Raw genomic sequence first — 16,757 nt, forward strand, 5'->3', positions numbered from 1 at the left:
GGGTGGGGCAGCCGTTGTAACTATACTTGAAACCTTAGAACTTATATCTCAAGGTGGGTGGCGCATTTACATCGTAAATGTCTATGGCTCCAGTAACCAATTAACATCAGGTGGGCTGTGAGCTCGTCCACCCATCTAAGTAATAAAAAATTTTGTTGGTCTCTACCCCCAAATCTTAATAATATGCACATATATAAAGATACATTATAGTTATTTGTTTGTATCTTGTATGTTTGCGCACCACAATCAGATTGCCTTGAAATAATGTACAAATATTTCTAAAACTTCAGAAAGATTCCTGGTTATCATTCCCATTCATTTCATAATACTCAAACATCGACTGTATTTTATTTTGCACTACAATTGTATTAAAAAAAATGCAGCTTTACTAGCATTTTATTGCAGCTTTCCAGATAATTGCATCTAAATCATTAAATATACGAAGAGGGTACTTTTTTACGTTTTAGATCCACATGTTCAAATAAGTCATTTGTTATAGAAGACTTTTTTTAAAATTCAAATGATAATACATAATGTAACGTAGTGTCAAGTGTCAGTTTGATAGTTCAGGAACATTCCAGAACATTCTCATAACCGCAGCCTTGTCATCGGACGAATATAATAATAAAACAGGAACAAGCCTCCAAATAATTACGGCGCCCATTTAATCTTAATTAAACGGAACGAAAACGAATAAAATCTAACGATAGCCACGTCTCAAGTTTTGAGTCTTAATTAATAACTAAAAGGTACGTGTCACGATCCGAGGTCAATAAAAATAAATCTTATACCTTTAAACGAGCAATTCTTGTATATTAATATATATGTATATAATATGAATCTCGAAAACGGCTCCAACGATTTTCATAAAATTCAGTATACAGGGGATTTCGGGGGCGATAAATCGATTTAGCTACGATTTATTTTCAGAAAATGTTGTTTTATTCGTGTTTTCAATAATCAACTCTTCCCGACATCTATTGGCGAATAATAATACTATTTTTCTTAATTGAGGGCAACTAACCGCTTTAAAGTCACAACAAGATGGCATTATCAAAAAAAAAAACCGAGTAAAGCGCGGTCATCGTCTAGTGAAATTTAAGGGACAACGGATCGAATTCCGGTCATTAGTACTCCTCAATATGAAAATACATTAAGCAGTGTTGAATACTAAATATCTGGTGGAGACTTTTAAGGCGTTTTGTATCAGAGAAAATGCCGAAATGGATCGCAGTGAAGTAATTCCAAAAACGTCATGATTTCATGTTGATTTGGTCAAGATAAGGGAGGATATTGAGAGGGAGTGGGAGATTAAAGGTATTAAGCTTTACATTATATCAATCAACTGTACGAGTCGTTTATTGCTACAGGTAGGTTGACAGCAGAGTCTGTGAGGTATTAAGAGGAGTTGCATACAAGGTGGATGTCGCGTCCATTTTAAAATATGAGGTTGTACTCTTGTACTCCCTCAAGAAAAAACGGCTGGTACGCGCGATTGCGTTGACGGGGCATAATAGTTAAGCTTACCCGTATGGACGATTTTATTTACTTTTAAAAAAGTTAGCCCCGAGTTAGGTTCGAACCCAGATATCATCATCACATAACAACGAATACAACAGATACGAATCTAATATCTATTCAAGATGTTTCCGTATTTTGATAATACATACATATATGTAAGTTTTTATTGTCAGCGATGAAATTTGATTTTTCGTGATTTTTTATTGAAGTTTACGTCTATTTGTTAAAATACTAGAGCCATTGGTGGTGCATTGAATTCTGGAAGTTTGATCAATTTTGAATTTCACAAGTAAATTTTTGGTGTCAACCTTTGGTGTCAATGGGCTGAGTGGCGGCGGCCAGGCTTGGGATCTCAGGCTGCGGCGGCTGCACCCTCGGCCCCGGCCACGTCGTCGTACCCCCAGAGCAGTACCTCTGTCTGCTAGGTGCACAGTTTTCAGCCACATCCCGAAGCGTAGATGCATCAGCTGAATATTCTGTAGGCGGAAGAACTATTTACAGATTTATTGATCTGGTGACAGTGCGTGATTGTGTACTGGAATTGTATAAATGTTATTATGGTTAGTCGTGCTAATTACTTCTTTTTAAGAACGAGGGATTACTGGTAGCCCAGTGGCCATTCCAGTTTCAACAAAACAGGGCTAATTACTATGAAAGTATTATTATAACGTGGTTTGCAGTCAAAGCATGTGGCCTACCAGAAGGTAAGTGTTTACTATCACTCATGGATGCCAGGAACACGAGAGGCATAGTTAATTTCTACTTCAAGGACTATTTTCGAACCTCATTTGAAGAAGGAGATATTTGTACCATAGCACCTGCGCGGGTAAGTCGTCCCAGAAAGGGATTAGTGGAAATGATTTTACAACCTTATCATCAGATTTAGGGAGCAATAGCAATATTACGTACTTAACAAATGTTCACGATTGACTTCCACGGTGAAGGAATAACATCGTGTAATAAAAATCAAACCCGCAAAATTATAATTTGCGTAATCACTGGTGGTAGGACCTCTTGTGAGTCCGCACGGGTAGGTACCACCACCCCGCCTATTTCTGCCGTGAAGCAGTAATGCGTTTCGGTTTGAAGGGTGGGGTAGCCGTTGTAACTATACTGAGACCTTAGAACTTATATCTCAAGGTGGGTGGCGCATTTACATTGTAGATGTCTATGGGCTCCAGTAACCACTTAACACCAGGTGGGCTGTGAGCTCGTCCACCCATCTAAGCAATAAAAAAATAAAAAAAATTCCACCTATACCTATATGTTGGTCTAATCATGACTAAAGCCCTCTTTCACTCAACAAAGAGACAGAGCTCATCCGAGACAGGCGGGGCGACGAGTTTTACTTGAATTTTTCTACAGCTCCTTACTAATTGTCAGTAATGATATTGGTACTTACTTCTTGTTGTCGATGATTGAAGAAGGCTCGCAGTTTGACCACCAGGAAATGTAGCGTTACGTTTATGTCGACCCTGTGAACAATGATACAGGCTTCAGTTTTGTTTGGCATGTCAAAGACAAATGTCAGCTTAGAGCGTGTGGTCGCAGGGTATTGACCAAAAGTTAAGGGTTTGTGTTCATTAAACTTATTTCGATGTAATTCATCTCCTAGAACCTATGTTAAGAACTGATTCAATGTCAGTACAGGGCAGAAATCATACTTCCGAGTATCAAGGGCAGAATGTCTTCGACAAGAATCAACTTTTTATTTTTTATTACTTAGATATGTGGACGAGCTCATAGCCCACCTGGTGTTAAGTGGTTACTGAAGCCCATAGACATATACAACGAAAATACGCCACCCACCTTGAGATATAAGTTCTAAGGTCTCAAGTATAGTTACAATGGCTGGTCCCCCCTTCAAACCGAAACGCATTACTGCTTCATTGCAGAAATAGGCGGGGTGGTGGTACCTATCTGCGCGGACTCACAAGAGGTCCTACCACCAGTAACCAGTAAGTTTTTGAGACCAAGTGCAGATTTGTTAATTTAAACTTAATTATGTTTGTAAATCAGTAATCAGTATGTGAATGCTCATTCATACAAGTTCATGTCAATCTATGTCCATAATTTGTCTTGAGACCGGAACCCGGAAGCGGTCTCGTGCCATAGACTATAAACACCGAACCAGTTGCAATCAAAATTAAATATAGCTGTTAAAGAACTCCTTAGATCGAAGTCTGGTTTCCGTAAACAGTCGTCGAAGTGAAACTTTCGTTAGAAAACGGTAAGTGGTAACTGTTAATTATTTGAAAGCGTTTGCCTGTATGGGCACGTCATTTGATTGGGCTTGTGTCTTTTCTAACGGTTTAAATGAGCAAGGCGGATAAGTTCAGAGTTTACTGGATTGTTCAAGTTTCGTTGTCTATGTATATGAGATGGAAGTCCAAACTGTCAGAATGAACCCGCACTTGTGCACAAATGTGACCATTACCTGAAGACACGTGATTGATCAAAATACCTGGTAAAGGAACCTTGGTAATTGTTGTTGATTGGCTGGTAATTGTAAAGTAACTTTGGTTGCAATATATTTATGGTGATTAATAGGAATTAAAGTGCCTTCATTTTGTAAATCTGTCCAACGAGGAAACACTTGTAGTGTGAAATGTTTATTTAACAAACCTGACTTTACCTTATTTGGCTAACAGTCAGACAGACAGACAATCAAGAAATAACATAGTCAGTCTATTTCTGTTTGTCTATTGCGAATTACAAGACACGACCTTCAGCAATGAAGAAACACGACTCAGCAGAAGAAGAAATACTGCAAATTACAATGTGAAACTTATTTTGAAATAACAGAGAGAAATATCAATTTTATTTATATTTGGAGTACGCATTTTGTTCGTTCTTAAAAAGACGATATTTATCGCCGCCAACCCTAATTACATGCGAACAGATTAATTGGCGAATAACTAGCGCGCCCGCCGGTCGCGGTTCGTATAATCTGTGGCCCGCCTATGCTGACGTTGGAATTATTGTTTATATGTAAGAATATTATCTGTACTGTATCGATTCTGAGATCTTAGAACTTATATCTCAAAGTGGGTGGCGCATTTACGTTGTAGATGTCTATGGGCTCCAGTAACCATTTAACACTAGGTGGGATGTGAGCTCGTCCATCCATCTAAGAAATAAAAAAAAGCAATAAAAAAATAAATCGATTTTTGATCAATCAATTTTGATATTTTTCTCCTGGACAGTGTAAAAGCAAAAAAAAATGTCAAAATAGTGAATTATTGGGTTTTAATTTATTTATTTATTTATTTATTTATTACAAAAACATACAATTTTAATCATAATAACAAATATTGAAACGATGTTATCTGCTGTAGTCATAGACTGTGTTGCAGATAACAACGCCAACCCCTACACACAACGAACAATAACATATCAATTTAAATATTTCATAAACACATTATAATAATTAATTTTAAATACAATTATCAAATCAATACAATATTATTTCAAAATCTAGAAGTACAATTAGTGTGTGTGTGTGTGTGTGTGTGTGTGTGTGTGTGTGTGTGTGTGTGTGTGTGTGTGTGCGTGTGTGTGTGTGTGTGTGTGCGTGTGTGTGTGTGTGTGTGGGTGTATGTCTGAGTGTATGTGTAGATGCGTGTTAATACCTAATATATAAATTGCTCATTACCAAAATGTGTAATCTACTCCAGTACTTCTTCCATATCTTCGTATGTAAGGGAGAAAAGCCATCTATCAATGATAATTTTAACTTCTTTAGAAATAAGTGGGTAAATATTTAGTAATTTATTTATCTTGTTGTACAGAATAGAGCTTAAATACCTATAGTGAGACCTGACTACATTATAATTTGCTACATAGATTTTGCACACTCTGCCCTGACGACGAGTTTGCGAACAGACATTAGGGTCAAAAACGAGTTCCAAATGTTTACGTAACAATGTGCTCCTAATAAAAGATTGTCTAACTCGAGGCACTTTGCAGATATCATACAATTCCTCCGTTGGAAACCTTATTGGTTTTTTAGATATTACTTTAAGCACGGCTCTCTGTGCTCTTTCCAATCTAAGTAATAATCCTTTCCTACAGCCTCCCCAAACGACAATGCAATAGGTTATGACAGAGTGTGCCAAAGCATAATAAACCATTTTCAGTATGTGGAGATCGCTTGATGTTCTTAGCTTCCGAAAGACAAAGATAAGCTTTCGTACTTTTCCAACCAAATCATTTATATGCTCTTGCCAAGATAGGGTGCCGTCAATTTTTAGACCAAGATATTTTACAGCATTAGTTCGTGAAATTTTTGGACAAAGATCATGTGTGTTCGTTTCTGAATGGCATTGATGAACAGTCAAGGAAAAGGAAAGCGGTGGCTGCGATACATTCCTCGGAGAGAAGGTAACAAATCTAGTTTTTTCCATATTAAGGGTCAACAAGTTAGTTTTAAGCCAATCAGATACTGTCGCCAGCGCTTCCTCTGCACATAAACGCGTCTCTATCCAGTTATCACCATGAACAACTACAGCTGTGTCATCAGCGTATGTAACGATATTTGTATTTTTAATTTTTAACAAGCAAAGCTCGTTTATGTACAGAAGAAATAGGGTAGGCCCAAGGACACTGCCTTGCGGGACACCGTAAGTGACAGACGCTTCTTCACTGGTGGTATTATCAATGGTGACTATTTGTGAGCGGTTAGACAGATAGCTTTGAAATATTTTGAGTGAGTGTCCCCTGATACCAATGACTTCCAGTTTACTCAGCAATATAGGTACAGATACAGTGTCAAACGCCTTTGATAGATCGAGGAAAATGGCGAGCGTTTTAGCTTTGTTGTTTAGGTGTTCTAATATAGTGGAGGTTAGTTCCAGTGCTGCGTCTTCAGTGCCTCTACCAGATCTAAAACCGTATTGGTTTTGGGCAATTATGTTATACGTTTTCAGGTAATTTAGCAGTCTCTTATTTAATAATTTCTCAAAGATCTTAGATAAGGTTGATAAAACTGATATGGGCCTGTAATTTGTAATATTCATCTTATCACCATTCTTGTGTATGGGGTGCACTAATGCTTTTTTAAAAACTGTTGGAAAGATACCGGAATCAATACAAGTGTTGAAAACATGACAAAGCACTGGAGCGAGAATGAGACCAGCCGCCTTTATTAAAGCAGCTGGTATATCATCCCAACCCACCGCACAATCCCCTCTCAAGCCATTTATCACTCCAATCACTTCATGAATATCCGTACCGAAGAGCGTCATTGAGTTCTCAGATGATGTAGTTGTGATACTCGGACGTTGCTTGTTGCGTGAAGTATTTAACTTATTAGTTATTTTAGATGCATAACTCTTTCCAACATTTGCAAAGAACTCATTTACTGCGTTTGCTGAAGCCATGGGATCTCCTTTGAGCGATAACAAATCACTGGCGGAAGATCTATCATTTGTAATGTTCGATATGTTTTTAATATGTTTCCAGGTAGCCTTCGGATTATTACGATGTTTTAGAAACTCATTTTTTTCATATTCCCGTTTTAATTTCTTTAATAGGTTATTGCAGAAGTTCCTATATCTCGTATATGTCTTTTTCAGTACAAAATTATTTGGGTTTCTTTTTGATTTAATATACAGCTTGTCACGATTTCTGATGCATCTTAGGAGCCCACAAGTAATCCAAGGTTTTATAATTTTTGCTTTATTAGGTACACATCTTATAGTAGTATTTGATTTAACCACATCTGAAATAATGTTGACCAGTTTCGAAGCAGCTATATTTGGATTAGCAGCAGTCAGTACGGGTGAAAAGTCAACGCTTTCAAGATTAGTTACACAGGCAGGGATGTTAACATGTTTTCGTCGTTTAGAATTTTTCTTACGAGTAATTTCCGAATTACAGAAAATAACAATAGGGCGATGATCAGTAATTTGAGTGTCAAGTACTAGAGAAATTGCAGGTTTATCTGATTTTAAGATTGCATGGTCAATACAGTTGTTTTCGCGCGTTGGGAACAAATGAGCTGGAAGCATACCATGTGAGGCCAATACATTTAAATACAAGTCAGAAATCGCATCTCCGACATTTTCAGAAATATCTATATTTAAATCTCCGATTAAGAGCATTGTCTTAAATGATTTGAGTTTTGTTAAAGTTTTGTCTAAGCTATTAATAAACCCGTTAATATTACGAATGGAAGGAGAACGATACACTGCTAGAACAGCGACACTTGTACTCAATTTGACTAGAATACAGCTTGCATCTATGATATTACAATCCTCTATTGAGACTGGAATGTCAAGTCTCACATAGGCCACAACGCCATCGTTTTGATTGAAATATTTGGATTTATAGCATTTAAAACCAGGTATACTAGGCACATTTGTGCATTTACTTAGCCAACATTCGGACAAAATAAGAATGTCAAACATTAAATTAAGACGTTTTATCAAAATAAGAAAATTGTTAAAGTTAGCTATATTACCTATACTTCTGATATTCATGTGAAAGATTTTAAGCGCTGTGATGTCATTTTGGACATATGTACAACATTCTTCAGGAGCACAAATGTAGGATTTTGAAGTAGTTAAATAATTTAAATCGTTTATCATGCCTGTGGTGTCATCCATATTTGATAGTTAGAGTTAACAATTTGTTGTACTTCTTGCGGGGGTCACCTATGGTCAGAATATAAGTATTTGTTACCAATCGAAAATATAGTAGCGCAGGTTTGAGTATATGTACTTGAAATATTATCTTCATTTGTTTAAATGAGAAATTACTTGAGTAGAAAATATTACTTTTTATATGTGTGTGATTTGTAGCGGAGTGTAAAATGTAAGTGTCACAATATTGAGTACATTTATTTAAATAAGTCAATCCAACAAAAACAAGACAAAACAAATAGGGTAAGTTAAACGAACAATAGGGTAAGTTAAACGAAAATAAGGGTAACGAAACAATTAATAGTAACAATATTTCCCCGTTGCATAAAAACAAGAATCGATTAATTATCTTACAAAAACATTGGACATACAATTGTCATATTGTTATATTTAATTTTCTAAGATCTGCTTCTTCATTAATTAAGTGTTGTGGGGATCCATCATTTTTCCCTTCGATCAATAATACTACTAGATTCGCGATAAGCGCTTCAAAAACGGCCCGAAAAATAAGACCACAAATAAATTTGTGGTCTTATTTCAAATTAGTATGGTCCAATCATAGCCAACACTAAGACGTCAAACCGCTGCACTGCGCGTTCAAAAACGGAGTAAAAAACCACCGTAACACCAAGGTTTTGGAAGGAATATATTTTTTTGGTAAGTTTATATTATTAAGTGAATTTCATAAAATAATAAACAGAATTATATAGTAAATAAAATTCAATTTACGAATATTGTAATTGTTTGGCCAATGTTTGCAACAAGGCACCAACTATTGTAACAAACATCACCTATTCTTGAACAGGGAATGCATAGAGTAGTTTTGTTATTTTATAATGTTATTTTTGTTTGTAGATTTCCTAGTAGCCCCTTTTCACTGTGCACAATGGATATATATTGTCGCGAAAGAAGGAGGATAAGAAATATAGAACCCTTATAAAAATTCTAGAATTGTTCAATGGTGGTGGCAAATCAATGTAAAAAAGTATTATAAAAACTTTATATGTATGTGTAAATATTTTAAGCGTATATGCTGAAAAGGATTTGTTTTCTGGGGGAAACGAACACAGCCATAAAATAAGCCTAAATTAAACTGATTATAGAAAAATTCTTTAATATAAGATTACATTATATTTGTAAAAAGAAACCGCTCATATAAAAATGACTTCTAAAAAACAGCTTTATTATTTATTACCTATTTGTTGTAATAGCGGCAATGTAAAATATTATCTACAACTTTTTTGAATCGGTCAAAAATAGTTGCGACCATACAAAACAAACCTAAAACAAATATATTCTGCAACTCTACGTCTTTCAATACTTACTGTGTTCTGAGCATTGAAATGTAATACCAAGAACTACATCTAGTTCCACAATACAATAAGCACGAAATTTTAAACAAATATTTTTAACCTTATTGATTAGTCTTTATGTATCACTTTAGAATAAATATTTTTGTACTGATGACTTTTTATGTTCAAGTGACATTTTAAATTTATGCCACAATATTCTTTCTCTGACGAAAGGACCTAAATAAATATATTTTGCAATGGTAATTAAACTTTATGTTTAAGCATTAAGGTTTATAATAAACTGAAGTCGTTAACATTATTAACCTTTTTTCTAAGAAATGAAGATGTTTTCGGGTCTGAAAACGTGGCCACTCGAGCGTCTTATTTTTGTTCCTGATCCCTAATCTAGTAGTATTATTGATCGAAGATTTTTCCTAATGAATATTTTTCCGTTTGATACCCAGCAGTAGCGATAGTCATTACATGTACATTTAATGTAAATGAATATCCGATCTTAATTCTCATTTCGAGAACATATGTCGCGTGAACCTCTACGGGTTGATAAAAGTCATTTCGCGTTAAATTTTAAGGTCTGGCTAGTTAAGATAACTGTAACGATCGTCATCTCAATGAGTCTTAGTGTTTCGATGTGCCTATATGCCTTCGAAATGTGGTGCTGGAGGAGGATGTTGGGTATTCCCTGGACCGCACGCCGCACCAATGTATCCATCCTAGCTCAGTTGAAGATCCGGACTAGACTCTCCACCATTTGCATGCGAAGGATACTTGAATACTTTGGCCACATCGCAAGGAAAGACAGTGACAACTTGGAGAAATTGGTGGTCACTGGAAAGGTCGAGGGCAAGCGACCAAGAGGCAGGAACCCGACCCGTTGGACGGACCAGATTCGTGCAGCCCTGGATACCACAGTGCACGATGCTCTGCACTCAGCTGCAGATAGGAACAGATGTCGGTGCACTATAAAAAACAAACTGTTTCAAGGCCATGACCACGACCCTCAGTAATGAGGAAACCGATGCAAGGAGGAGGATATGTTTCACATAAGCCCGTAGAGGCCCGAGGCAGATCCTACGCCATAAATTAATGATTCGCTTTTCAAAGAATCAAATGCAACGACAACGTTCAGAATCGAAACTGGTTGGTTTTTAGTAATTAATTAAAATACGCATGACTCACGTTGATGGTCGAAAGAGAACATTAAATCAATCGTTGAATGCATTAAAAAAACAATAAAATTACAGCGTCGGCGCCGTCCGTACCGTTATCGCGAACTCTCTGTCTTCAGCATACGTACTATATTACATTTGATCGGCATATTTATGACATGCGGGCGATGTCAGTAACGAGAAGACAAGTCTGCTGTTTAGGGACTTCGTTAGGAAGTTTACTGGTGGTAGGAGCTCTTGTGAGTCCGCACGCATAGGTACCACGTTTCGGTTTAAAGGGTGGAGCAGCCGTTGTTACCATACTGAGACCTTAGAACTTATATCTCAAGATGGGTGGCGCATTTACGTTGTAGATGTCTATGGGCTCCAGTAACCACATAACACCAGGTGGGCTGTGAGCTCGTCCAAGCAATAAAATAAAACAATTATGCTAAAAGAACGTAATGGACTGAAAAATGGATGGAATGGAAAAATCATTTTCAACGAAACAACGAAAAATGTATTCGAAATATTGGACGAATATAGAAATCGCGAGATTAAACATAAAAGCAATTCCGATTATATCTATCTACGACTCGAGAAAATCAAAGAGAATAGATACAACTGAATATAATGTTTCCCGAGCGCTATGACATGTCCTTCTTCAAACGAGACTTGTGGAGAGTATTAAGCGGTAGGCAGCGGCTTGGCTCTGCTCCTGGCATTGCTGAAGTCCATGGGCGACGGTAACCATTCACCATCAGTTGTGCCGTATGCTCATCTGCCTACAAGGGCAAAAAAAAATTTGGTCGGTGATCTTGTAATCGAGTTGGGATGTAGTTTTAGTTATGGGTATTGGTATTAATATCAATTCAGCTAACCAATACTAATAGTGGTTGTCTGTATGTAAAATTTTGTTTATACTAGTTTTTTTTTGTCATAATGAGTTTAAATAGCGTTTGAACTCGTCTTGAATGTGGTGAAGAATTGTCTTACGTATCTAAAGAAATATGACTATAAGTAGGCTTATCGAAATACTATGCATGAAATAGTTGATGCTTTTCGATTCGTTGCAGATCTGTGTATGTCTACCTCAGTTCCTCAATTATTACATTGTACCTTGGAGTTCACTGAACTTATAAACTATACTTTTACAGACCAATGATGTGGGATTCAACTCGACAGAATCTCGAAGGCATACTGCAAAAAGGAAACTCGCGCAGTTCTTGTGGTAATTTTTAATTGGTTGTCTTATCTAATTAAGAATGATGGATAAGTTATGCAATGTATGACTTATAAATATGTTCTTGTAATGGCGTAAAAAAAACTTTTATCACATTTAGTAAGTATATAAGTAATATCGAGAATCGATTATATTGATGAAAAATATCATTAACTTTTATCAGTGTTTTGACAAATATGATCAATGTCGAAAATGGGCCTTCAGCTAATTTGATCATCAACCCTAAAGAAAAGAATGTTCTACACATCTCTTTCCGCTTTTTATGAACAATTCAACAATGTTGATGTGAATTATCAAACAAAAAAAGCTGTTATATCCGTTTGCATCAAATTGAGTTAAACATTCTTAGAAAAAGTTAATAGGTCAATTAACACCCAGCGACGTTCGACTACCGCGTTACGATGGAAAAACCATGAACCTAAAAACATATACTAAAATGGTAAAAATTCAGAGAGAACAAGGCAATATAAAGTCTTAATAACACAATTTCAAGAAAATTGTTTTATGACTACAATTAGGACCTACGATTTTAGCTCTTGCGTGTCTACGAATAAAGGTGATTAAGATTTTCTGGTTTTAATTATAAGAGTATCTACGTCCGTACATGGTCAGTTTGGTGAGAAGATGGTGCTGCGTCATCTGTTTTCGTCATACTCGACTCCGCGTTCGACTACTATGGACATGGTCTATTAAACAATTATCGAGAAAGTTAAATCCTTTTTTATCAATCAAATATGCAACCATGTTTCTGCAAGCGCAGTGTTAATATTACAATGCCATTCTTGAAGAAATAAGGAGCCAACAACTCTTCAAATACCTTTTGTACTGCCACTTGGGTATTGAGCTTTTTCCCTGCCCAAAAGTTGTTCAAGCTTAGGAAAAAGTAGAAGATTATCGGCACAAGATCTGTTGACGGTACGGTGGATGATGCAAAACTTCCAACCCTAGATCTTATAGCTAGAGTTCGTCTGTTGTGCCGTATAAAGTTCACCGTTGTCATTTAGGGGCAGCGGGACGAGGGACTAAGGCTGGCTGGAGATTCGCGAGCTTCTGCATCATTGCGTCCAGTTCCTCACAGTATCCGCAGTAATGCTGGTGCTACTTGGTAAGAATCTGTGATGAAATTTATGGGCACTAGACCACCAAACACAGTAACCATCACTTTTATGGGTAAGTTTTCGTTTGAGGCATTGGCTAGGTATTGAACCAGGGTCTGATAAACATGATGATAGCTTATCTATCAAAAAGAATCCCTTTTGTAATCATTGAGGACAATGCGCTTTAAAATTATTTCGTTTCTGTGTCTGTTAAGTAACGCAAGGCATACCTTCTTAATGTGTTCATTGCGCTGGTTATCGTTGAGTTCGTGCGGCACCCACTTATCGAGTTTGCGATACATAAATTAACATGGAATATTTTGGGTAAAAATAGTGGATGTTAATTGCGTTAATAAAATTAAATGTAGAAAAAAAAAACAAAAACATAAATACACTATACTTCTAAAATATGACGAAAAAAATAATATGCAAAAGTTGCATTATTTATGTACTACTTAATATATCGTAATGATAAACCAATTTGCAATAATTATTTATGTTTACATGTGGGTATGTATTTATTGATAGGCAATGACGGATTATGATACAATTAAAAATGATTTCGATTTAGAAATAATCGGAGATATCTGTTGTTTTACTAAAGTTTATTTGAATTTATCCATTGTATAAAATTTTAGTTAATTCTGATGCAAATGTTAATGTTACTTGTTAACCAATCATGTTTCACACGTAGTTTCATTTCAAAAATATAATTATGATTGTACTACTTGCCAAAAAAAATGAATTTAATTAATATCCATGTTAATCCGACGAGTCTACAAATCCTTAACATTTTTGTATCAGGTATTCGTAACAAGCGGTATGATACAACATGGCGCCGTCAGGTCGACGAACTTTACACTTCGATATTTTTTTACGATATATTATTCTGTACGGCATTTTTCTAGTCGAGAGGTCTGTCAGCGATGACACGATGAAACATATGTACATCAGAATGAACCAGAAACTTGGGTATATATTCTCTACAACACCGCTATGAACATGAAGATTGGATCAAATTATTAAAAATTTCTCTACTTTTACGGGTTCTTTGAGTCCATTCTAAGGGAGCTAAGCATCCGAAAAAGGCTCTCTTCCATCGGCCGGGAATGTGTTATGAGCTTCTTCGGACACAGCATGCGGTCTCCCAGACATGAATTAGAGAGGCTCATAATTACGGGTCGCATGAGGGCACGCGCGCCGTGGGCAGAACACCGGCCAGATGGTCAGAACACCGGCCAGATGGTCAGATCTAGCAAGAGAAGGACTTGGTGGTAGTCTGTACCATGCGGTCCATGCCACCCATGATCGAACACAGTGGAAGAACGTCACATGTGGTCGCAATCTTCAGTAGTGAGGGAACGATAAAGAAGAATTTAACATTTAACGTGTTCCGATATTATTTAATATAGGGGCTAGTCATCGAGTTCCAGTCGTAACACTAAAAACGGACTAGAAAGAAGGTACAAGCTGTCTTTATGCTCTTAAAAATTTACCCGCAGTCTTCAATCTCCCCCTTATAATGGCACTTGCATCACGCCGAAATATTGGTAAGTTTTAAACTCTTAATTTTTTTTATTGCTTAGATGGGTGGACGAGCTCACAGCCCACCTGATGTTAAGTGGTTACTGGAGTCCATAGACATTCACAACGTAAATGCGCCACCCACCTTGAGATATAAGTTCTAAGGTCTCAAGTATAGTTACAGCGGCTATCCCGCCCTTCCAACGGAAACGCATTACTGCTTCACCCGCGCGGATTCACAAGAGGTCCTACCTACCACCTGTAAATAAATTTACATTACATTTATATTTTATTTATGGTCCTTTTCGGCTCATTCTATATCTAAACGTATAAATACACTTTGGCAATCAACCATGTAACGTCTATATTTTTAATTCACATGTGAAAGAAAAAGTGTTTTAATCATCGCCTCCTCCCGTTCGAGACTGGTCATTCGAACTAGTTCATATCAATTACGTTCGTATGTCGGTGAAAAGGAAATAATTGATTCGTCTCAGCTCAAGGATTAATTAAAACGATTCGGTAACATGAAAAGGGATGTGCTGTTAGTGCGTCAATTCTGGTAACGGATCGGAATGGGATTAGATATTATCATTCGGTGCTAACCTAGTTGAAGTATTGATAGATTTATGGTTAGGTGTTCGGTAGTATCTGCATATGAACATTTGACCGATCGATGGGGGATGTTTCATGTTTTTGACATTTCCTCTAGTCCGTAACCACGAAAACTATGGAGTATTCGAACCGTAAAAGTAATTTAAATTATTTTTTTCTTTCAAGCATATAATATTATGTGTATATCTAAAAGTTATTTCCAAAAATTGAAAGCAGCGAGAATATTCTTTTAATCCTGTAGCGTAACAAAAATCCAAAAATGAAACATAGACGACTCCTCTATTATTGAGTTTATGAGAAGTAATTATGGCTATTTAGGAATGGCAACCGATTTTGATCAGTATTAGTGATTAATAGAATTAGTTCTTTATCTAAGATATTGTTTTCAAGTTTCAAGGTGGGTGGCGTGTTGCTTTCTTTATGAGCTCTCTCGTAAATACGTCTAAAGCTTTAACAAAACCTCGCAAAATAGTCACGCGTTTCGCAAAAACATCTCGGAATAGAAATACCATAAACAGTACACAAGTCGCGATTTCTATCAACGGATACCGGTGATAATTGTCGGTACAGCACGTATTTCCTCGTCAAACTTATATGGTCAGCTCGCAATTATCCGAAGAACGAATACCCATCCCATCACAGGCAGTACAATGCAGTTTCCGTGTCCATAGTAAAAAATAATTAATTGATTTCTAGTTATTTGTTATTAATTCTCGATCGTAATTAAAATAGAAATTATCTGTACTCGTAACATTATCGATTTTTCAGGATGGGTTTTTGAAATTTGTAAGCCAAATAGAAGAACAGTGTCCTTTAGCGATTGATACCGGAGGGTTTACCGAATATACTCTATAGGATTATGTGAATTGTCACGAAATTTTCATGTTCACACATCACTTGGATATAATCCGGACATTTTATTACTTTATTACTGCTCCTACGCATTACCTCTTTATTTTAATTCCTTAAGAACAATTATTACATGAACACGGACTATAAAAACGTGCCAGACCTGTTGTAACATATCAAATATGAAACGAACCGTTTGCGTAAGACGGGTCAAAGTAATTTTGCTATATTCAAGATTGATAAGTAACTGAAAACTGACAGTTGAGGCTTCTTAGATGTAGTCAAGGATAGAGCTGATACGTAGATAGCTGTCACTCATTTAAACATGGCGTTGGTGGTCTTATGCACTCGTGAACAAAGACTACGTAAATAATTGTGGTCATTAAACTCGAACTCGTCCATTATGACGAACAGTTCGCCAAGTGAACCAACCCATAGACACAACCCACTAAGTTTGTCGCCGGTTTCTTCTCAGTGGGTCGCGATTCCGATCCGGTGGTAGATTCTGCGAAGCATAGCTCTTCCTAGGGCTAGTGTTAGCAAATTCTCTCATGTTGAGCCCGTGTTGCGTTGTGGTAAATAAGCGTGGACTGTATTTATTTATTTTGAGATATTTATTAGTCTTTATGTGACAAATTAAAGATTGATTAAAACAGAAACATGAAATCGATGGCTGGAATAGCCTCTTAAGCTACCAGCGAAAATATAGCAGAAAAATAAACCTAGTCTTTAATGTCACCAAAGAAAATACTTTAAAATTTAAAACTGCAAAATAGAATTCCGTGTCGATATTATGAGAAATTGTT

The 16,757-nt window shown here is 36.5% G+C and overlaps 1 protein-coding gene across 4 annotated transcripts in view; it reads right to left on the reverse strand.

Annotated features, from left to right (window-relative positions):
* Positions 1-16,757, reverse strand: part of LOC101735394 (protein outspread) — a 318,072-nt gene that overhangs the window by 21,547 nt on the left and 279,768 nt on the right. For 3 of the 4 annotated variants that reach the window (XM_038013576.2, XM_038013579.2, XM_038013578.2), the window contains exons 6-7: positions 2,924-2,996; positions 1,830-2,012 (exon numbers count right to left, since the gene is read on the reverse strand). In XM_038013576.2, coding sequence (XP_037869504.1) covers positions 1,830-2,012; positions 2,924-2,996 — 256 coding nt within the window. The remainder of the gene's footprint in view (positions 1-1,829; positions 2,013-2,923; positions 2,997-16,757) is intronic. The other variant, XM_038013577.2, reaches the window with a different exon arrangement.

This window comes from Bombyx mori, chromosome 10, assembly GCF_030269925.1.
Source record: "Bombyx mori chromosome 10, ASM3026992v2".
NCBI lineage: Eukaryota > Metazoa > Arthropoda > Insecta > Lepidoptera > Bombycidae > Bombyx > Bombyx mori.